The 16,264-nt window shown below is 48.5% G+C and overlaps 3 protein-coding genes across 4 annotated transcripts; all 3 read left to right on the top strand.

Annotated features, from left to right (window-relative positions):
- The first annotated feature begins 10,162 nt into the window (after positions 1-10,162).
- On the top strand, positions 10,163-10,577 carry LOC114440191 (histone H3). The gene has a single exon (XM_028412511.1). The coding sequence runs from the start codon at positions 10,167-10,169 to the stop codon at positions 10,575-10,577; it is 411 nt and encodes a 136-aa protein (XP_028268312.1). The 5' UTR covers positions 10,163-10,166.
- A 2,359-nt stretch (positions 10,578-12,936) lies between these two features.
- Positions 12,937-13,319, top strand: LOC114440360 (histone H2B 1/2). The gene has a single exon (XM_028412783.1). The coding sequence runs from the start codon at positions 12,945-12,947 to the stop codon at positions 13,317-13,319; it is 375 nt and encodes a 124-aa protein (XP_028268584.1). The 5' UTR covers positions 12,937-12,944.
- Positions 13,320-15,254: 1,935 nt separating this feature from the next.
- LOC114440033 (histone H1-like) lies at positions 15,255-15,897 on the top strand. 2 transcript variants are annotated; one of them, XM_028412291.1, is made up of 2 exons: positions 15,264-15,789; positions 15,841-15,897. In XM_028412291.1, exons 1-2 carry the CDS (start codon positions 15,268-15,270, stop codon positions 15,895-15,897), a joined length of 579 nt encoding a protein of 192 aa, XP_028268092.1. In that variant the 5' UTR covers positions 15,264-15,267. The 2 variants fall into 2 exon arrangements, with proteins under 2 accessions (XP_028268102.1, XP_028268092.1); XM_028412301.1 differs by having other exon boundaries at positions 15,255-15,897.
- The last annotated feature ends 367 nt before the right edge of the window (positions 15,898-16,264 follow it).

The following is a 16,264-nucleotide window of genomic DNA, read 5'->3' as shown; positions in this document are numbered from 1 at the left end:
TAGTTGGAGTGATGCGCTTAACTTCGCCTATCACTCTTAGTCCCACGCTGATCCTGATGATTGCTCATGTATGTGTATTCACCGTCTCATCCTCTTCAACCAAGTAGGGTAGACTACCTACTGGTCACACTCCTGGTTTCAGGGGATTATTCTGCCCCTTTCATTTTCTCCTCCTCCTGCTGCTGCTGGATGTCGCTCAGCGTTCTCCCTGGTTCTGTAGCTGGGGTGCACTGGCTCCAGTGATACCAGGTGTCTCCTTTGCCTTTCAGCCGCACCGCGTGGGAGGTGCGCTCCACCACCTGGTAAGGACCTGTCCACCTTGGCTCCGACCACTTTCTCTTTATCACCTTCAGGAGGACCCACTCAGCTGTGTGTGGCTCCTTCTGGACTCTCCATCTCTCCTTTCTCCTTTAATACAAATACTAACACCAAAGCTTTAAATTCATTATATTATGGTTTATATTAATACCATACTGCATACTTCTTCAGTCTCAGCTGGCCAGCTGGTCCAGGAAACTGTCGACCTGTAAGAAGCTCATAGGGTGTACATTATATGGCGTGATTAACAGAACATCAATACAATAGATAATACTTGAACCCATATAAATTTGGTCTGTGCACAGATTTTAGCCAATTTTTGTTTTAGGTTGTAGTTTCATCCTTTCCACTTTTCCCTGTGACTGTGGTTGATATACTGCACCATACCTATGTTTTAGGCCTAAAGTCTGCTCCACCTTTTCCAGGTCTAAACTCTTAAAATGAGATCCATTCTGGCAATCCATGCTGTGGAATGTAATAGTTATTCAAACAGTTTATTGTCCGGTTTAAAACTCAAATACATTAATACCTGTCTCACCCTCTTTTTTCTGAAACAGAACACCATTCACAACTCCACCTGTTTCAGAAACATCAAGATAAAATGGGACCAAGTGATCTAGGAGAACCAGATCGGTATGGAAGTTGAGACAATGAAAGAGACAAGAGTACAGGAGGCACAAAACCTACATCAGTAAATGATGAAGACCAGATGTTATGTGGTAGTGTGGCTAACATCTCCTGAGCCTTATTATGCCTCTACTGTATGAATGGCAACCTAATAAGCTTTAAAGGATGAAGAATTCTAAACACCTATCCTCTGTGCCTATTTATTAGAAATAGCTTTACATTTCCTAACCATGGAGCCTAATTCTTTAATATTATGTGTGGTATAATTACTAAGCAAACAAGTGGCACACTATTATGTGCCATTTTGAGCCATTTAAAACTGTTCTGGTGTTAACTATACGTCAGCAGCTACTCCCTCCTCAGTCACAAACAATTTATCTGCTGTGATGGACCAATGTAGTCCCTCTCATTAGGAGGTAGAACCTCTCCTGATAGAAGAGATCCTCACACCTGTCATAGAAGAGAATAACCTACAGGGATCAGTGGACAGCCTATAGAGTCAGAAAGACATTATCCAGGGTTTCCACAGCTGGAATAGACTGAGGAGACCGCCCCCTTAAGGAGACTCAGGTAAAAACGAGTCCAGCAGATATCTTCACAAGACATCTGTATCATAGTGGTTCTCATCAGCCACTGTCCAGTTACTCCAACACTCTGGGAGCATAAAAAGTCTGTCCAGTAAGAAAAGTCACTATTAATCCATCTGGGGAGCACATAACGGAGGTTCCAGTTTTGATCAACAAGTCTCTGCCCATCAAATTCACTGGTGATGAGCTGGAGCAAATGAAACAATGTCTGTGGTGCTGCTAACACAGTTTCACAAGTTCTGTGAATGGCAAAGGTTTCCCAAAAGAAGCCAACCGACGAAACGATGTGAGATGCCGGTGTGATCTTTGACAGCCATTTCCCTGGGGAGGATACCAGGGAGCCCCTTGTGGTCACTGACGGGGCTGCTTGTAGTTACAGTCTCTTTCCCAGTGGCCAGGTTTTCCACAATAGAAGCAGTCACCTCCACTCAAACCGCTGTATCCACCCCTTCCATGCCCCCCTCCCCTACGGCCACCCTCTTTTCCCCTCCAGTTACCTCCTCTATGATATTGACCCCACCCACCTTGATAGTGGGGGCGGGTGACCCAAGATGGGGTTAAATACATATCAAGATTTCCCACAACTGGGGACTGTGGCTGAGGTGGGGGAGCAGGCTGAGGCTGGACCACCCTCTGTGATGCAGGGGTGTATTTCTTCATTTTCCTCTGATATGCTGCTTTCTTTCTAGCTTGAGCTAACTGCAGCTTTAATAATTGTGTCTGCAGCCCTTTCATCTCCATGGTCTCTGTGTCTGTGTGTAGATTCATATGGTGTACAACATGTCTCTCCCAAGCAATAGAATCACTTCCTGGTAAATCAGGGTCATTTTTCTGGGCCTGCTGAAGCAACAGGGGAAGCCCCCCCCCCTCTGTTGCCTGTCTGTACCAGTGCTGCTGGGCACCAAGTTGACTAGAGTTCACTCCTGTCTGTCTGTCTGTTACTCGCCCCCTCCCATCAGGGACAGTCATGATGGGGTACATCCCAGGAAATGGGGTCTGAGGCGAAGCAGAAGCTACAGCAGAGGCTGGTGAATAGGCAGGCGGTATCTCCGCCCCCTGAGTTCCCTCGCTCTCTACTTCCTGTTTAATGTCAGTGGTACTACCAGACTCCTTACAATCATCATCTATGCAGCACAGATATGCCTGATATAGAATCTTACGTCTCTCCTCATCAGCCTGCACTGCCTCCTTCAACTCAACTGTCTCTAACACTAATAATCTAATAATCTCCTCCTCTCTCTCTCTCTAGTTTAACTCTATTCTCCACTGTTGCAATCACACTTTTTAGTGGCTTTTTATCATCTCCTTTCACTCCCTGTCCTGTCATTGCTGTACACACCGCTGCTTCCATCTTAGCTGCAGCCTTCTGTTGTCCCTCTGGTCCTGCCTGTCCGCAGCAACGGCTCAACATCTTACTCATCTGTTCATCAATTGTCTTCCACGTAGACATGATTACCACTCACCAAATCCTTCTTGCGTACCTGCTGTATGTTAAAAATGTACCTTCTATATGTGCCTTCTCCTATCCCTCACTGTGACTCTGGCAACAGAGTCACACACCTTCACTTAAACACACTTTCACACACACAGACACGCATTCAACCTACAAACACACACACATAGGCCTACACACACACACTCACTTCTCCGACGGCACGGAGTAAACACCTTTCCTCGACGGCACGAGGTCAAAACAATTAAACACAATTTTCAATACATAAAACACAACTTAAACAATAGGCTATATATTTTCTTCTCTTTTCTCTTTTCTCGTGATCCTTTTTTTTGTCTTTATTATTTTGTGATCACTGTGACACTTTTCCTCTGTGTGACCCTTTTTTTTTATTTTTTAAGCTTTAGGCGGTCATCACTGTCGTTTCAGGGGTCATCAAATCCCACGGGCTTTCAACCGAGCTTTATCTATATTTGCGTCCAAATATAGCGGGGGATGCCACTCCCAATGACATAACGCTCATTCACGTTATTGTATTAACCCTTTTTTTATTCTTTTTATTTTTAATTGGTTAATATCTCTCTCAGTGTCACTTTTCCTTTTTCTCTTTTACTTCATCTCATTTTCTTTTACTTCATCTCATTTTCTTTTACTTCATCTCATTTTCTTTTACTTCATCTCATTTTACTTCACTTATTAAGACTTACAATCTGCCTCTTACAATTTGAACTTTAAAACACCGTCCCCATCCCAGTGACTACTTAATTTAGATTGTCCAATGTGCAGAATTTTGATTAAACAGGTATCTGCTTACCTTGTTATTATTGGCCAGCCAGTAGTCACTCCGTCAGGCAAGATGTCATTTGACCCACACTCCTTCGTGTCCCTGTTCGGGCGCCAAATTGTCGGGGTGAAAATCCCCTTGTTTCCTTCTGATCTCCCCCTGAATTAGTTTGTAAGGAAGGAGCGGATAAATTCTGGTCTCAAAATTATAATTTATTAAACAATGAGGCAAATTCTGAGTCGCAGAGCTCTGGGTTGTTGCACACACAGAACCAAACAAGAACAACACAAGAACAGGACAACCAACAAGAACAAACAACCACACAGCAACAACGAACAATGCAACAACAACTGGACATGGGATTCACACATTGATATACCCCATGGGCGTTCCTGCCTGCCGGCCCACAGGGGCATCTACCGCCCCCCTGCAGACCCTGGTTCATACAGCAACTAGACCATTAGTGTTTACTGCCAAATAAGGTAAAACTTCAATTCCTTAAATCTCATAGGTTGTGAGTCCGATCTGGGGGTGACCATAAAACTGGGTACTCAGGAGAAAAACACATTCCTTTAGAATCTGGCTTTTATCAGGTCAAAGGTGCTGCTGTCCTTAGTCTGAATTTATGACCATCTCGTACCAACCGGAGCTCTCTCCAGAGAGCAGAAAAACAACTGATCTCATCTGCCACAGCCTGAACTGCAGAAAACAACGTTATATGACATACTATGAAATTACTTATTAATACATTCAGTATCCTCAAATTACTTTGATTTTCTATAAAACTTCCTAACACATAAACACTTATGAAAATCACATTATTAAGCGATAAACACATATAAACATGAATACTTATATATCTGAACACACTGCATGTTAACACCATGCAGAATAAATTCTTTCACCCTACAGTGGCTCTTAAAAGAGCCTTTGGGGGTTTGTGGGTCTCCGTCTTTACTTGGCTTTGACGGGCTTCTCGGTCTTCTTGGGCAGCAGCACGGCCTGGATGTTGGGCAGCACGCCGCCCTGAGCGATGGTCACCCCGCCCAGCAGCTTGTTGAGCTCCTCGTCGTTGCGCACAGCCAGCTGCAGGTGACGGGGGATGATACGGGTCTTCTTTCTGTTCTATTTCGTATAGGCTTCGCCCTTTAAGGCTATCGCTAGTGGGTTTCATCCCTTCGCGCGCATGCGCAGCACTGAAAGATTTAATCACCGCCCACCTATTACGTGGGCCTCACCTCGGTCTCACCTCGAGTATAAATTGGACTGAGACCGGACAATCGGCTCCCATTTTTCTTCAGCGTAAGCTGCAGCACTAAGAGCAAGCTAAGAGCGAGCTAAGAGCGAGCAATGACGAGCAATAGCCAGCAAGAACGAGCAAGAGAGTCCGCTAAGTCCTCGGATGGCATCAGGATCTGCCCGGTGTGCCAGATCGGCTTCATCATGAGCTTTGATCTGCATGCCCGTTGCGAATCCTGCCTTGGCCCGGAGCACGCCGGCCTGGCGCTAACTCCACTGGCAGCGTGCCCCTATTGCAAGCTCCTTCCCGAGGACGAGAGGCGGCGGAGAGCAGATGCTTTCACCGCTGCAGCGGACGCAACTTTTCCCGTGGCAGAGGACTACCCGTTAGAGGACGCTATTGCTCTTTTTGCAGAAGGGTCGGAGTCGGACGACTCTGCCCCACCTTCACCACATTCTCCTCAGGTCGATCCCCCTCTCCGGATGGAGGGGCAGAGATCAGCTGATCGCACGTTTCACTGACCGTTCTCATCAGTGTGCTTTTCAGATCAAAGCGGCAGCCAACAACATTTCTCTCCTGGCGTTTGCTATCACTAAGCTGACGGAGGATTCCGATCACCTTTCTGAGCAAGCCTTGGAGCTCGGCAACCTTGCCAGCGCCATCCTGAATCTGTGTGCATCAACTGCTGTCTGCGCGGCCCGGATCGCAGTGTGGCAACAGCTGATTCAGAGGAATATGTGGCTGCACCTGTCATCCTCCATTCCCGATGCTGTGAAGAAGGAGTTATTGGAGTGTCCCATCAGCTCGGACGGGCTGTTCGGTCCTCACCTTCAAGTGTTGGTGGATCACATGCAGAAAGCTTCTGAGGACGCAGAGAAAATTAAGAAGCATGTTGCTCGAGCCCAGCGCTCCTCTGGTCACTGGCGGGACCGCCGGGACCCGCGCCCCAGGCAGAGACGCCCCCCAGTACCTATGACGGCTGCGTCTCAGCCACAGCAACCACTACCTGCTTCTTTCAGTGCTCCACCGCCGTCTCACCCGGTGCCCGCGACGGCACACCGAGGCAACAGACAGCGGCGGCCGGCATGCACTTGGTCTAACCCTCCTCTGCAGCCTCCCAGGAAGCAGCCCAAGAAACAGTGACGGTGCGGGGGGGATATGTGTGATATTGTTTGTAAGGATGTTGGGAGTGTTTCTCCCCGTTTTGAAATAAAACACGTACATCCTGTTGAGAGCAATCCTACAGCTCAGGCTGTCGCACACATGTCTCCCACACAGTGTGAGCCTGCAGTCTCTAACCTTTCGGTTACGATACAGCAGGAGCTCATATCACACAAGCAGCACGTCTCTCTGTCTTCACCTGTGCCTCTCTCTGATGAGCCGTCACACACACAGACGCTCTCAGCTTTGCACAGTCTCTCTCCTCCTCACTTACCAGTGAGCGGGGATGAGTCTCCCTCTCTGTGTCATAAGCCCTGTCTGTCAGCACAGCGGCACATAAATGACTTTTCTGACGCCGCTCCACATCTCTCGGGGATGGCAGCGTGCGCTGCGTCTATCCCACAGACACATGACTTGCCCTTTCGATCGGAGCCCCCCATGGGTTGCCATGGCAACGGCGGCAGGGGCTCAGACAAGGGGCGTCTCCGTAGCAGCGGCGGAGTGTCAGACAGGTGTACGCCCGCTTTCAGAGCGTTACTCAGAGTGGCGGCGCGTATGTTCCCTGGACAGATGGATGGACAGGCTGATCAGCAGAGGTTACACTCTACAGTTCGCCACAACACCTCCGCCCTTCAACGGCATTCTGGAGACAGTTCTCTCCTCCCCAGGCCAGCGTCAGGCTCTCCAGGCGGAACTGGAAGAGCTGCTGGTGAAGCGGGCAATTTCCAGGGTTCCGCGGGGACAGGAAAATCAGGGGTTTTACTCCCGTTATTTCCTGGTTCCGAAGAAGACAGGGGGAATGAGGCCCATTCTCGATCTGTCTTACTTCAACCAATCAATAATGAAAAGACCGTTTCACATGCTGACTGTGAATCAGGTGCTGGAATGTGTGCGTCAGGGAGATTGGCTCACATCCATAGACCTAAAAGACGCGTATTTCCACGTCCCCGTTGTTCCAAAACACAGGAGATACCTGCGTTTCTCTTTTCTGGGGATCCAGTACGAGTACAATCGCCTTCCGTTCGGCTATTCTCTGGCTCCCCGGACTTTTTCAAAGTGTGTGGAGGCGGCGCTGCGGCCGCTACATATGTCAGGGATGAGAGTGCTGTTTTACCTGGACGACCTGCTGCTGCTGGCTCGGTCCAGAGAGGAAGCTGCGTCACACACAGAGCGGCTAGTGAGCCACCTGTCGAACCTGGGGTTTATGATAAACTGGGAAAAGAGTTCCCCAGTCCCTGCTCAGACGGTGATTTATCTGGGGGTGGAGCTGAACACAGCCGTGATGAGAGCGCGGCTCTCACAGCAGAGAGTGGAGGCGCTGACGGCGCTTCTCCATCGTGTGTCACCTGGCAGCGTTGTGACAGCGCTCTCCATCATGCAGCTGTTGGGCATGATGTCAGCGGGTCATGCCGTAGTTCCTCTGGGACTGCTTCATATGAGACGACTGCAGAGATGGTTCATCCGTTTGCGCATCGATCCCGTACATCAACGGAGACGCATGGTGTCGGTGCCTCCCTCCGTAAGTCCCGATCTTTCTTATTGGAGGAATCGACAGATCCTGTCGGAAGGTGTGCCTCTGGGAAGGGCAGTGTCACACATCTCAGTGTTCACAGACGCATCTCTGTCAGGATGGGGAGGAACGTGTCTGTCTCAGGTGGTGGGAGGACGGTGGCCGGCGCGCCCGTCACTCCACATAAACGCGCTGGAGCTTCTCACCGTGTGGAAAGTGATCCAGCATTTCGCCCATGTACTGCAGAATCAGCATGTTCTGATTCACACAGACAACAGAGCAGCAGCGGCATACATAAATCGACAGGGAGGAGTGCGCTCCGCCCAGTTGTTACACATAGCCAGACGGCTGCTGCGCTGGGCGCACACACACCTTCTCTCTATCAGAGCGGTGTACGTCCCAGGTGTACTGAACAAAGGAGCGGATGTGATGTCGAGGGGAAGTCCTCGTTCCGGGGATTGGAGTCTCCATCCCGATCTGGCCGGGCAGATCTGGAGCAGGTTCGGAAGAGCGCAAGTGGATCTGTTTTCCAGACGCGAGAATGCGCTGTGCGCTCTGTGGTTTTCTCTGAGCGCACGGGACAATCCTCCACTGGGAGTGGATGCTTTTGCGCATCGACCGTGGCCCAGGATGCTTCTATATGCGTTTCCTCCAGTCACACTTATCCCTCAGTTTCTGGACAGAGTGAGAGTGGAGCAGCTGTCGGCCATTTTAGTGGCGCCAGTGCGCACGAATGCGTCGTGGTTTCCCTGCCTACAGCAGATGTTATCAGGCAGTCCGTGGGAACTACCCTGGCGCGGGGACGCGCTCTCACAGGCAGGAGGAGCGATCAGGAGCTATCCCATAATAGGCCAGCGGCTGTGGGTCTGGCCGCTGAACGGGAGCGCCTAGAGAGACTGGGTCTCTCCCGCGAGGTTGTGGGGACTATCCAGGGTGCTAGAGCTGAGTCTACCAGAGCCTCTTACTCTGCAAAATGGTCTGCTTTCCAGCAGTGGTGCATTGACAGGAGTGTGGATCCCACCAGCTGCCCCCTGCCTCTTGTGTTGTCTTTTCTCCAGCGGTTGCTGGACAGAGGCTTGGCTTTTAGTACAATTAAAGCCTACGCGGCTGCGGTGTCTGCCTGTCATGAGGGTTTTGGTGACAGAACAGTTTTTAGCCATCCTTTAACAAAGCGTTTTTTGAAGGGAGTGCGGAGACACAGGCCTGTGTCCCGCTCCTTTGCTCCCCAGTGGGATTTGGCGTTAGTTTTACGCGCACTAACCAGGGCGCCCTTTGAGCCCCTGGATACAGTTTCACTGAAGTTTGTGTCTCTTAAAGCTGCTTTGTTGTTGGCTTTAACATCTGCAAAGAGAGTCAGTGATTTATCTGCCCTCTCTGTGGCCCCCTCCTGCCTCAGGATTCAGGGGGATGGCAGTTCAGCTGTATTGCGTCCTAATCCGACTTTTATACCTAAGAGCATCACTAGCTCTTTCAGATCCAGGGTGATAACGTTGGATGGTTTTTTCCCTCCTCCTCACAGTTCTGATGAGGAGAGGACATCTCATCTTCTCTGTCCGGTGCGCGCATTGTCCTGTTATGTGGCGCGCACAGCTGCTGTGCGCCGCACGCAGCGTCTGTTTGTGCATTACAGAGTTCAGTCTTTGGGTCTTCCTTTGTCTGCTCAGCGCCTGTCACACTGGCTGTGTGAGGCAATCTCACAGGCATATCTGTCATCTGATGCTGTCCCTCCAGACAGGATCAGGGCACACTCCACCAGGGGGATCTCATCCTCTGCGGCTTTGCACAGAGGGATGACAGTGGCTGATATCTGCTCTGCAGCATCCTGGTCCTCCCCCTGTTCATTTGTGCGTTTTTATCTGCGGGATGTTTCTGGGTTATCCATGACCCGCGCTGTTCTGGGTTTTTTGTCAGAATGAGCTGTGCTGTGTTCCTCCTCCCGGCCTGTTGGCGGGTGGGGCACGTCTCTCTCCCTGTGCTTCCTTCCTCTGTTTTTTCGGCACATGGTGATTGTGTGACTACACTGCTGTGTTATTGTTTCAGTGTAGTGATCTGGCAGGTGTGTGGTTATGCTTGTGGTACCGTACGGACCCAGTGAGGCATGGACTACATCCTGCTTCGCCTTTAACCCACTAGCGATAGCCTTAAAGGGCGAAGCCTATACGAAATAGAACGTTGGTTACGTATTGTAACCCCAGATTCTATGAGTATAGGCGCAGCCCTTTAAGCTGTGGGCCTCACTGGTTCCTATTTTTGGCTGAAGAAAAAGCCGTTTATTTGGGAGCCGATTGTCCGGTCTCAGTCCAATTTATACTCGAGGTGAGACCGAGGTGAGGCCCACGTAATAGGTGGGCGGTGATTAAATCTTTCAGTGCTGCGCATGCGCGCGAAGGGATGAAACCCACTAGCGATAGCCTTAAAGGGCTGCGCCTATACTCATAGAATCTGGGGTTACAATACGTAACCAACGTTGTTCAGAGAAAGAAGAAATGGCAAGAACCAAGCAGACCGCCCGTAAATCCACCGGAGGCAAAGCCCCCAGAAAGCAGCTGGCCACCAAGGCTGCCCGTAAGAGCGCCCCGGCCACCGGCGGCGTCAAGAAGCCTCACCGTTACAGGCCCGGTACCGTGGCTCTGAGAGAGATCCGTCGCTACCAGAAATCCACCGAGCTGCTGATCCGCAAGCTGCCCTTCCAGCGCCTGGTCAGAGAGATCGCTCAGGACTTCAAGACCGACCTGCGCTTCCAGAGCTCCGCTGTCATGGCTCTGCAGGAGGCCAGTGAGGCTTACCTGGTCGGCCTGTTCGAGGACACCAATCTGTGCGCCATCCACGCCAAGAGGGTCACCATCATGCCCAAAGACATCCAGCTGGCCCGCCGCATCCGCGGAGAGAGAGCTTAAAGCGTCTGCGGCTCCATAAACAACAACAACGGCTCTTTTAAGAGCCACCTCACTGACCTATAAAGAACGTGATCCTTATTTTCTGAATTTATTTTCATATGATTGACAGCAGTGCTCACACAAACATCCCTACAATTCACACCAACACAGACTCACTCATCCCCCGCCCCTGCAGCTTCTTCAGTCCTAAAGAAGCCTCTCGGGATAGCGGCGAAACGTCTTCAATAAAACGAGTCCTGTTGCATTCAAAGTCTTGAAAATATAGAGACATGTATGCAGGCATAAACTGCTGCATTCAAAGTCAGCTTTGTCATATGTGCTGGACATACAGAGAGTCTTGCGTTACTCTACTCCGCAACATATAACTAAAAACTTAAGATAAATATAACGTGTAAAAAATGTACCTAACATACAAGGCACAAAATGAAGGCACAATGCAGTGAGAGTGCAAAAGATGTAACGTGCAAGACAGTGCAGTTGGCATAATGCATAGGTTCTCAATGTGCGGCCCGCGGGCCAATGGAGGCCCACAGAAAAATTTATGGCGGCCCGCAATGAACTATATGAATTTGTGTTATGAATTTTAAATTACCTAAAATGTCCTTTACTTAACTTTATAAAATGTCTCCTTCATCTAGTCTGCCTTCACTCGAAGCCACGAGTGAAGCCGAGTGTACCCCCCCCAAATTATTTGTAATTATTTAAAAAAATAAAATAAAAATGATGGTTCTTTAATCGTAATTGAGGGAAAAGCCTCAAGTACTCACGATACTACTGGATATTAAATATTTTTTTGTACAGTTCTCATGACCTGGAACAGGGTAACCACTCTGCAGTAATTCTTCTCACAATCAATGCAGTTAACACGTCATGCATGAGGGGAAAAAAATCTGTAAAATACCGGAAACTGTTATAATAATATAAAAATACCGTGATCTAGAATTTTGGTCACACCGCCCAGCTCTAATCCCCAGGGATTTTTGTGCATTATGTTTCCCAGATTTAGGCCCATATGTGTTTATTGCACATTGCTGGATACAGACCAATAAATGTAAACTGTAGAGATGCAACCGGGTCATTAAAATGATTACACATGTAATTTTTTTTTCTTTTTTTCATTTTTTTTATTGGCAGCCCTCAGTCCAATGTCGAGTTGATGAACTGGCCCTCAGCTATCAAAACTTTGAGAACCCCTGGCATATGTAAACAGTTCAGGAATGGTTTAAGTTATAGCAGCTTATATGAGACTGGTGTGACATGACTAAGGTGCAACAGAATGCACAGGGTAAAGTGGCTGGTGCACAGAGTTCCCATCTTAAGCGGTGTGAAGGGAGGGTGGGGTCTCCTGTGATGTGGAGGGCCTTGCGGGTGAGACGGCTGTCGTAGAGGTCTTAGAGGGAGGGGAGAGGGACGCCGATGATCCTCTCAGCTGCTCTCACTATGCGATGAAGCGTCTTCCTGCAGGTGGCTCCGTACCACACAGTGATGCAGCTGGACAGGATGCTCTCAACAGCCCCTCTGTAGAAGTCATATTCCAGGTTAAAATAAACAATTACAAAAATGTTTTTTGATGTGCCATTTACACAGGTCGTCAAAGGAAAACATCTCTCTTTCTCTCACACACACACTCACAAGCGTACAGCTATCTTTATAAAGACATTTCTTGACAAATAAAATGAGGACCAGCCAAATGTCCTCACTTGATAAAAATGTCCTCACAGAAACAAGGTGTGCAGTCACATGACAGTGTGGAGCAACATCCAAAGCCTCACTTGTCCACTACTAGTAGAAACACCAATAACACCATGAATAAATTCACTAATAACAAATATATGCAGACCTATCTTGAAGGAGTTCATCCAGCTTGTGTTTTCATCAGGCTGGTTTTGACTCACGCAGTAACACTGCTGTGAAGGATGACCGTAACAGAAATTAGTCTGGCTGTGTTGAAGGCCTCTCTCCTGAACCAGGATGACTTAAAGCATTGATGGAACCATGCATTCTGAACCATACCAGTAAACTGGACAAGGACATGTCCACACAAACACCTTCTGTATAAATCATAAAAGGGGAACTCAATGAAACAAATGAAACACAAATATTTGATAACTGATTCAATATTATACATTGGTGGTAAAGGTAAAGAACCTTTGCTTCTTGCAGAAGCTTTTGTCTTCTGAGGAAAATGAAACCTGACTACAGCAGAACTGATGCCGGAGCAACGCACCCATCCCCCTACATCCAACCAGTCACAAGCTGAGCCAATCACAGACAGGGGACTGCACAGAAGTATTTGCATGCAGTCTGTATAAGAAAAGTCGTTATCGAGTCTCAGACCCATTCGTTGAGAAATCCCGAATAATCAACATGCCTGAACCCGCCAAGTCTGCGCCCAAGAAGGGCTCCAAGAAAGCCGTGACCAAGACCGCCGGCAAAGGAGGCAAGAAGAAGAGAAAGACCAGGAAGGAGAGCTACGCCATCTACGTGTACAAAGTCTTGAAGCAGGTGCACCCTGATACCGGTATCTCCTCCAAGGCCATGAGCATCATGAACTCCTTCGTGAACGACATCTTTGAGCGCATCGCCTCCGAGGCCTCTCGTCTGGCTCACTACAACAAGCGCTCCACCATCACTTCCAGGGAGATCCAGACCGCCGTCAGGCTGCTGCTGCCCGGTGAGCTGGCTAAGCACGCCGTGTCTGAGGGCACCAAGGCCGTCACCAAGTACACCAGCTCCAAGTAAACAGCTGTTGCTTCAACAACAACCCAACGGCTCTTTTAAGAGCCACCCACATCACGTAAAGAGCGAGTCCGTATTAACAGGGACCTTGTTTTATGGGTGGTTTGTATTGATCCCCATAGTATAGAAGTACTTGACTTATTCCTCGCTGTTGCAGTGGCAATATACAGGCACTCGGCATAAAATAAACGGTGTAAACATTATTTACAGCAAATGTAAGTGCAATTATAATATAAGAAAGGGATTGCGCAAATCTGTCGGGAGAGAGAAGCGGTGCTGGCCTGTGGCCGCAAAGACCTCCAGCCTCTTGCTGCAAACGTTGAAGGACCTCAGCTGTCTAGTAGTCTGCTGCAGGTCTGCTTGTACACAGCTGTGCTGTCACCCAGCTCAGTCTACTGTCGGTGGTCACTGCCAGATACTTGTATAATACCTTACATTTTTTAAAATGTTATTTTTTTTTAAATCGAAATTAATTCTAGGAGTGATTGAGTACCGGCAGTTCTGTTAGTCTGTCAATAAACAGTACACGTGCATCAAGTGTCTGACCTGGCCTGTTATTCCATATAATGCTGCTTTGTTTCTCTTTTTCTTAACATGTGTAACCCGGTGTGTCTGGTACCCTGCGCTATGTAGTGTACAAACAGACACAAATACATACACAGACAGGAGGCAGGGCTGAATGTCACGAGCCTTTACTGCGTCTAAAGGGGCAGATGTTGTATGGAGCAAGCTCAGCTTCTCCGGCCTGTAAGCACCAAAGAACATTAACAATAAAAGTCAATAAGTGGGATAAAAAAGTACAATAATATAACAAAATGCTCTTCAAAAAGTACTTATAGTACTATAATAAATATTCACAATAAAAACTCAGAACTGTCAGCGTTGAGCTTACAATGGTTGTAATTGCAAGTGAAGCAGTAAGCATCCCTCTGTTCTCACTCTTATTACAGTCGATTGTTTTCTTGAGCTATGTCACAAAATAACAAATGACAAAGACAGTATAAACAAATACATTATGATAACATATTGTTTTAAAATAAAACCAGCGTGATTTCCAAATTTGTCCTCAGATCACTTTTTCTTCCACTGGATGCAGGCAGCGCTGTTGTACCATGTGCGTAATTACGCACGACTCTCTTTCACTTTAGGGACTTTTTTGTGGATCCCGCTGCCGTTTGAATGCGCAGTGGTTACATGACCTTATGATAAGATAAGACGTGAATTATTTTACTGTATACAGTAATATAGTAAAATGATAACTGAGGCGAGGCTATAGGATGCAAAGTGTGCATGAGGACTGGCTATTCCAATATTTAGCAAAAATCCAGTAATGAAATTGTTTCCATTTACAGTGACCGCATGTCATTCCTCTGTCAGTTTAAGTTCATTCTAACATTATTAGAAGACAAACAGTGGCGGCATACGACAGCAAGCAGCTCCGATAGAAGTCCGTCTGCAGCGTCATCAGTGTGTTTGATGCTGCCACAACAACGTGACTTTGTGACAAAGTGACGGTCAGCAGATGTTTGTTTTTCCCCTGAGTCTCTGAACTAACATGTGTTTCAGCTGGAAAACAGCTTTTGATGGAGCTCTGATGCATCTGAGATCATTTATGAGAGGAAGAAGAGGGAAAAGGCGCTGCGCAGCGCGCTGACTCTCTGAGCTTTGGAGGCTCCAGCAACAAAGTGCAGCGATGATCAGAGCTGAACATGAGCTGGACATGAAGAGACACTGTCCGCTATCAGCTCCTCCACTGTCAGCCTGCAGCGCTGCTCCCACACTCAGTTTTACTCTTTTATCCACGCACAGAAAACACAAGTGGAAACATTCAGCCTGCACGGAGGAGGCAGGCTTGGATTGAGTCTCCACGGTTTTCATGCTGCGTTCAAGTACCGCCTCCTGCGCTCACTTCACCATAACTACACTCTGACTCTGGTTGCGCTGATTAAACATGGCAGAAGAAGCTCCAGCTCCAGCCGCTCCTCCGGCCAAAGCTCCCAAGAAGAAGGCCTCCAAGCCGAAGAAATCCGGCCCCAGCCTCGGCGAGCTCATCGTGAAAGCTGTGGCCGCTTCCAAGGAGCGGAGCGGCGTGTCTGCAGCCGCTCTCAAGAAGGCTCTGGCTGCCGGAGGATACGATGTGGAGAAGAACAAGTCCCGCGTCAAGATCGCCATCAAGAGCCTGGTGGCTAAAGGGACTCTGGTTCAGACCAAGGGGACCGGGGCCTCCGGCTCCTTCAAGATGAACAAGAAGGCTGAGACCAAGGCCAAGCCCGCAAAGAAAGCCGCTCCCAAAGCCAAGAAGCCCGCAGCCGCTAAGAAACCCGCAGCAGCCAAGAAGGCGGCAGCAAAGAAACCAGCAGCTGCTAAGAAGTCCCCCAAGAAGGCCAAGAAGCCCGCAGCGGCCAAGAAAGTGGCCAAGAGCCCCAAGAAGCCCGCCAAGAGCCCCAAAAAGGCTGCAAAGAGCCCCAAGAAGGTGGCTCCCAAAAAGGCCCCCGCTGCCAAGAAAAAGGCCCCCGCAAAGAAGGCAGCCAAGCCCGCAGCTAAGCCCAAAGCCAAGAAGGCAGCACCCAAGAAGAAGTGAGCTGAGATCACTGCAACACTCAAAGGCTCTTTTAAGAGCCACCACATCATCCACAGAGAGCTCATCCTTACTCACTGTTGTTAAACGTGTAATTACCAGTGGCTGTTTAATTGCACACAATTCCGGACACTGTACACTAAGGGGGGGCTACTGAAAATTAGTATCTATTCAAGTAACTGCCAATACGATACTTTCCATTTGAAATTCCACGGTGAACGATTCCTTTTTTAGTGATCGTGATTAGGAGAATCATAATACACAAGAAACATTTAAGTCAAACTGCAACAAAAGTGCAGAACTAACTGAAATGATAACTTCACAATTATGTCAGTGATGCTCCTCTGATAGCCATGGCTTTGTGAATCAC

This window comes from Parambassis ranga, chromosome 1 (assembly GCF_900634625.1).
Source record: "Parambassis ranga chromosome 1, fParRan2.1, whole genome shotgun sequence".
NCBI classification, from domain to species: Eukaryota; Metazoa; Chordata; class Actinopteri; family Ambassidae; genus Parambassis; species Parambassis ranga.
Note: the sequence above shows the minus strand (reverse complement) of the source record. Positions and strands in the feature narration are given on the sequence as shown.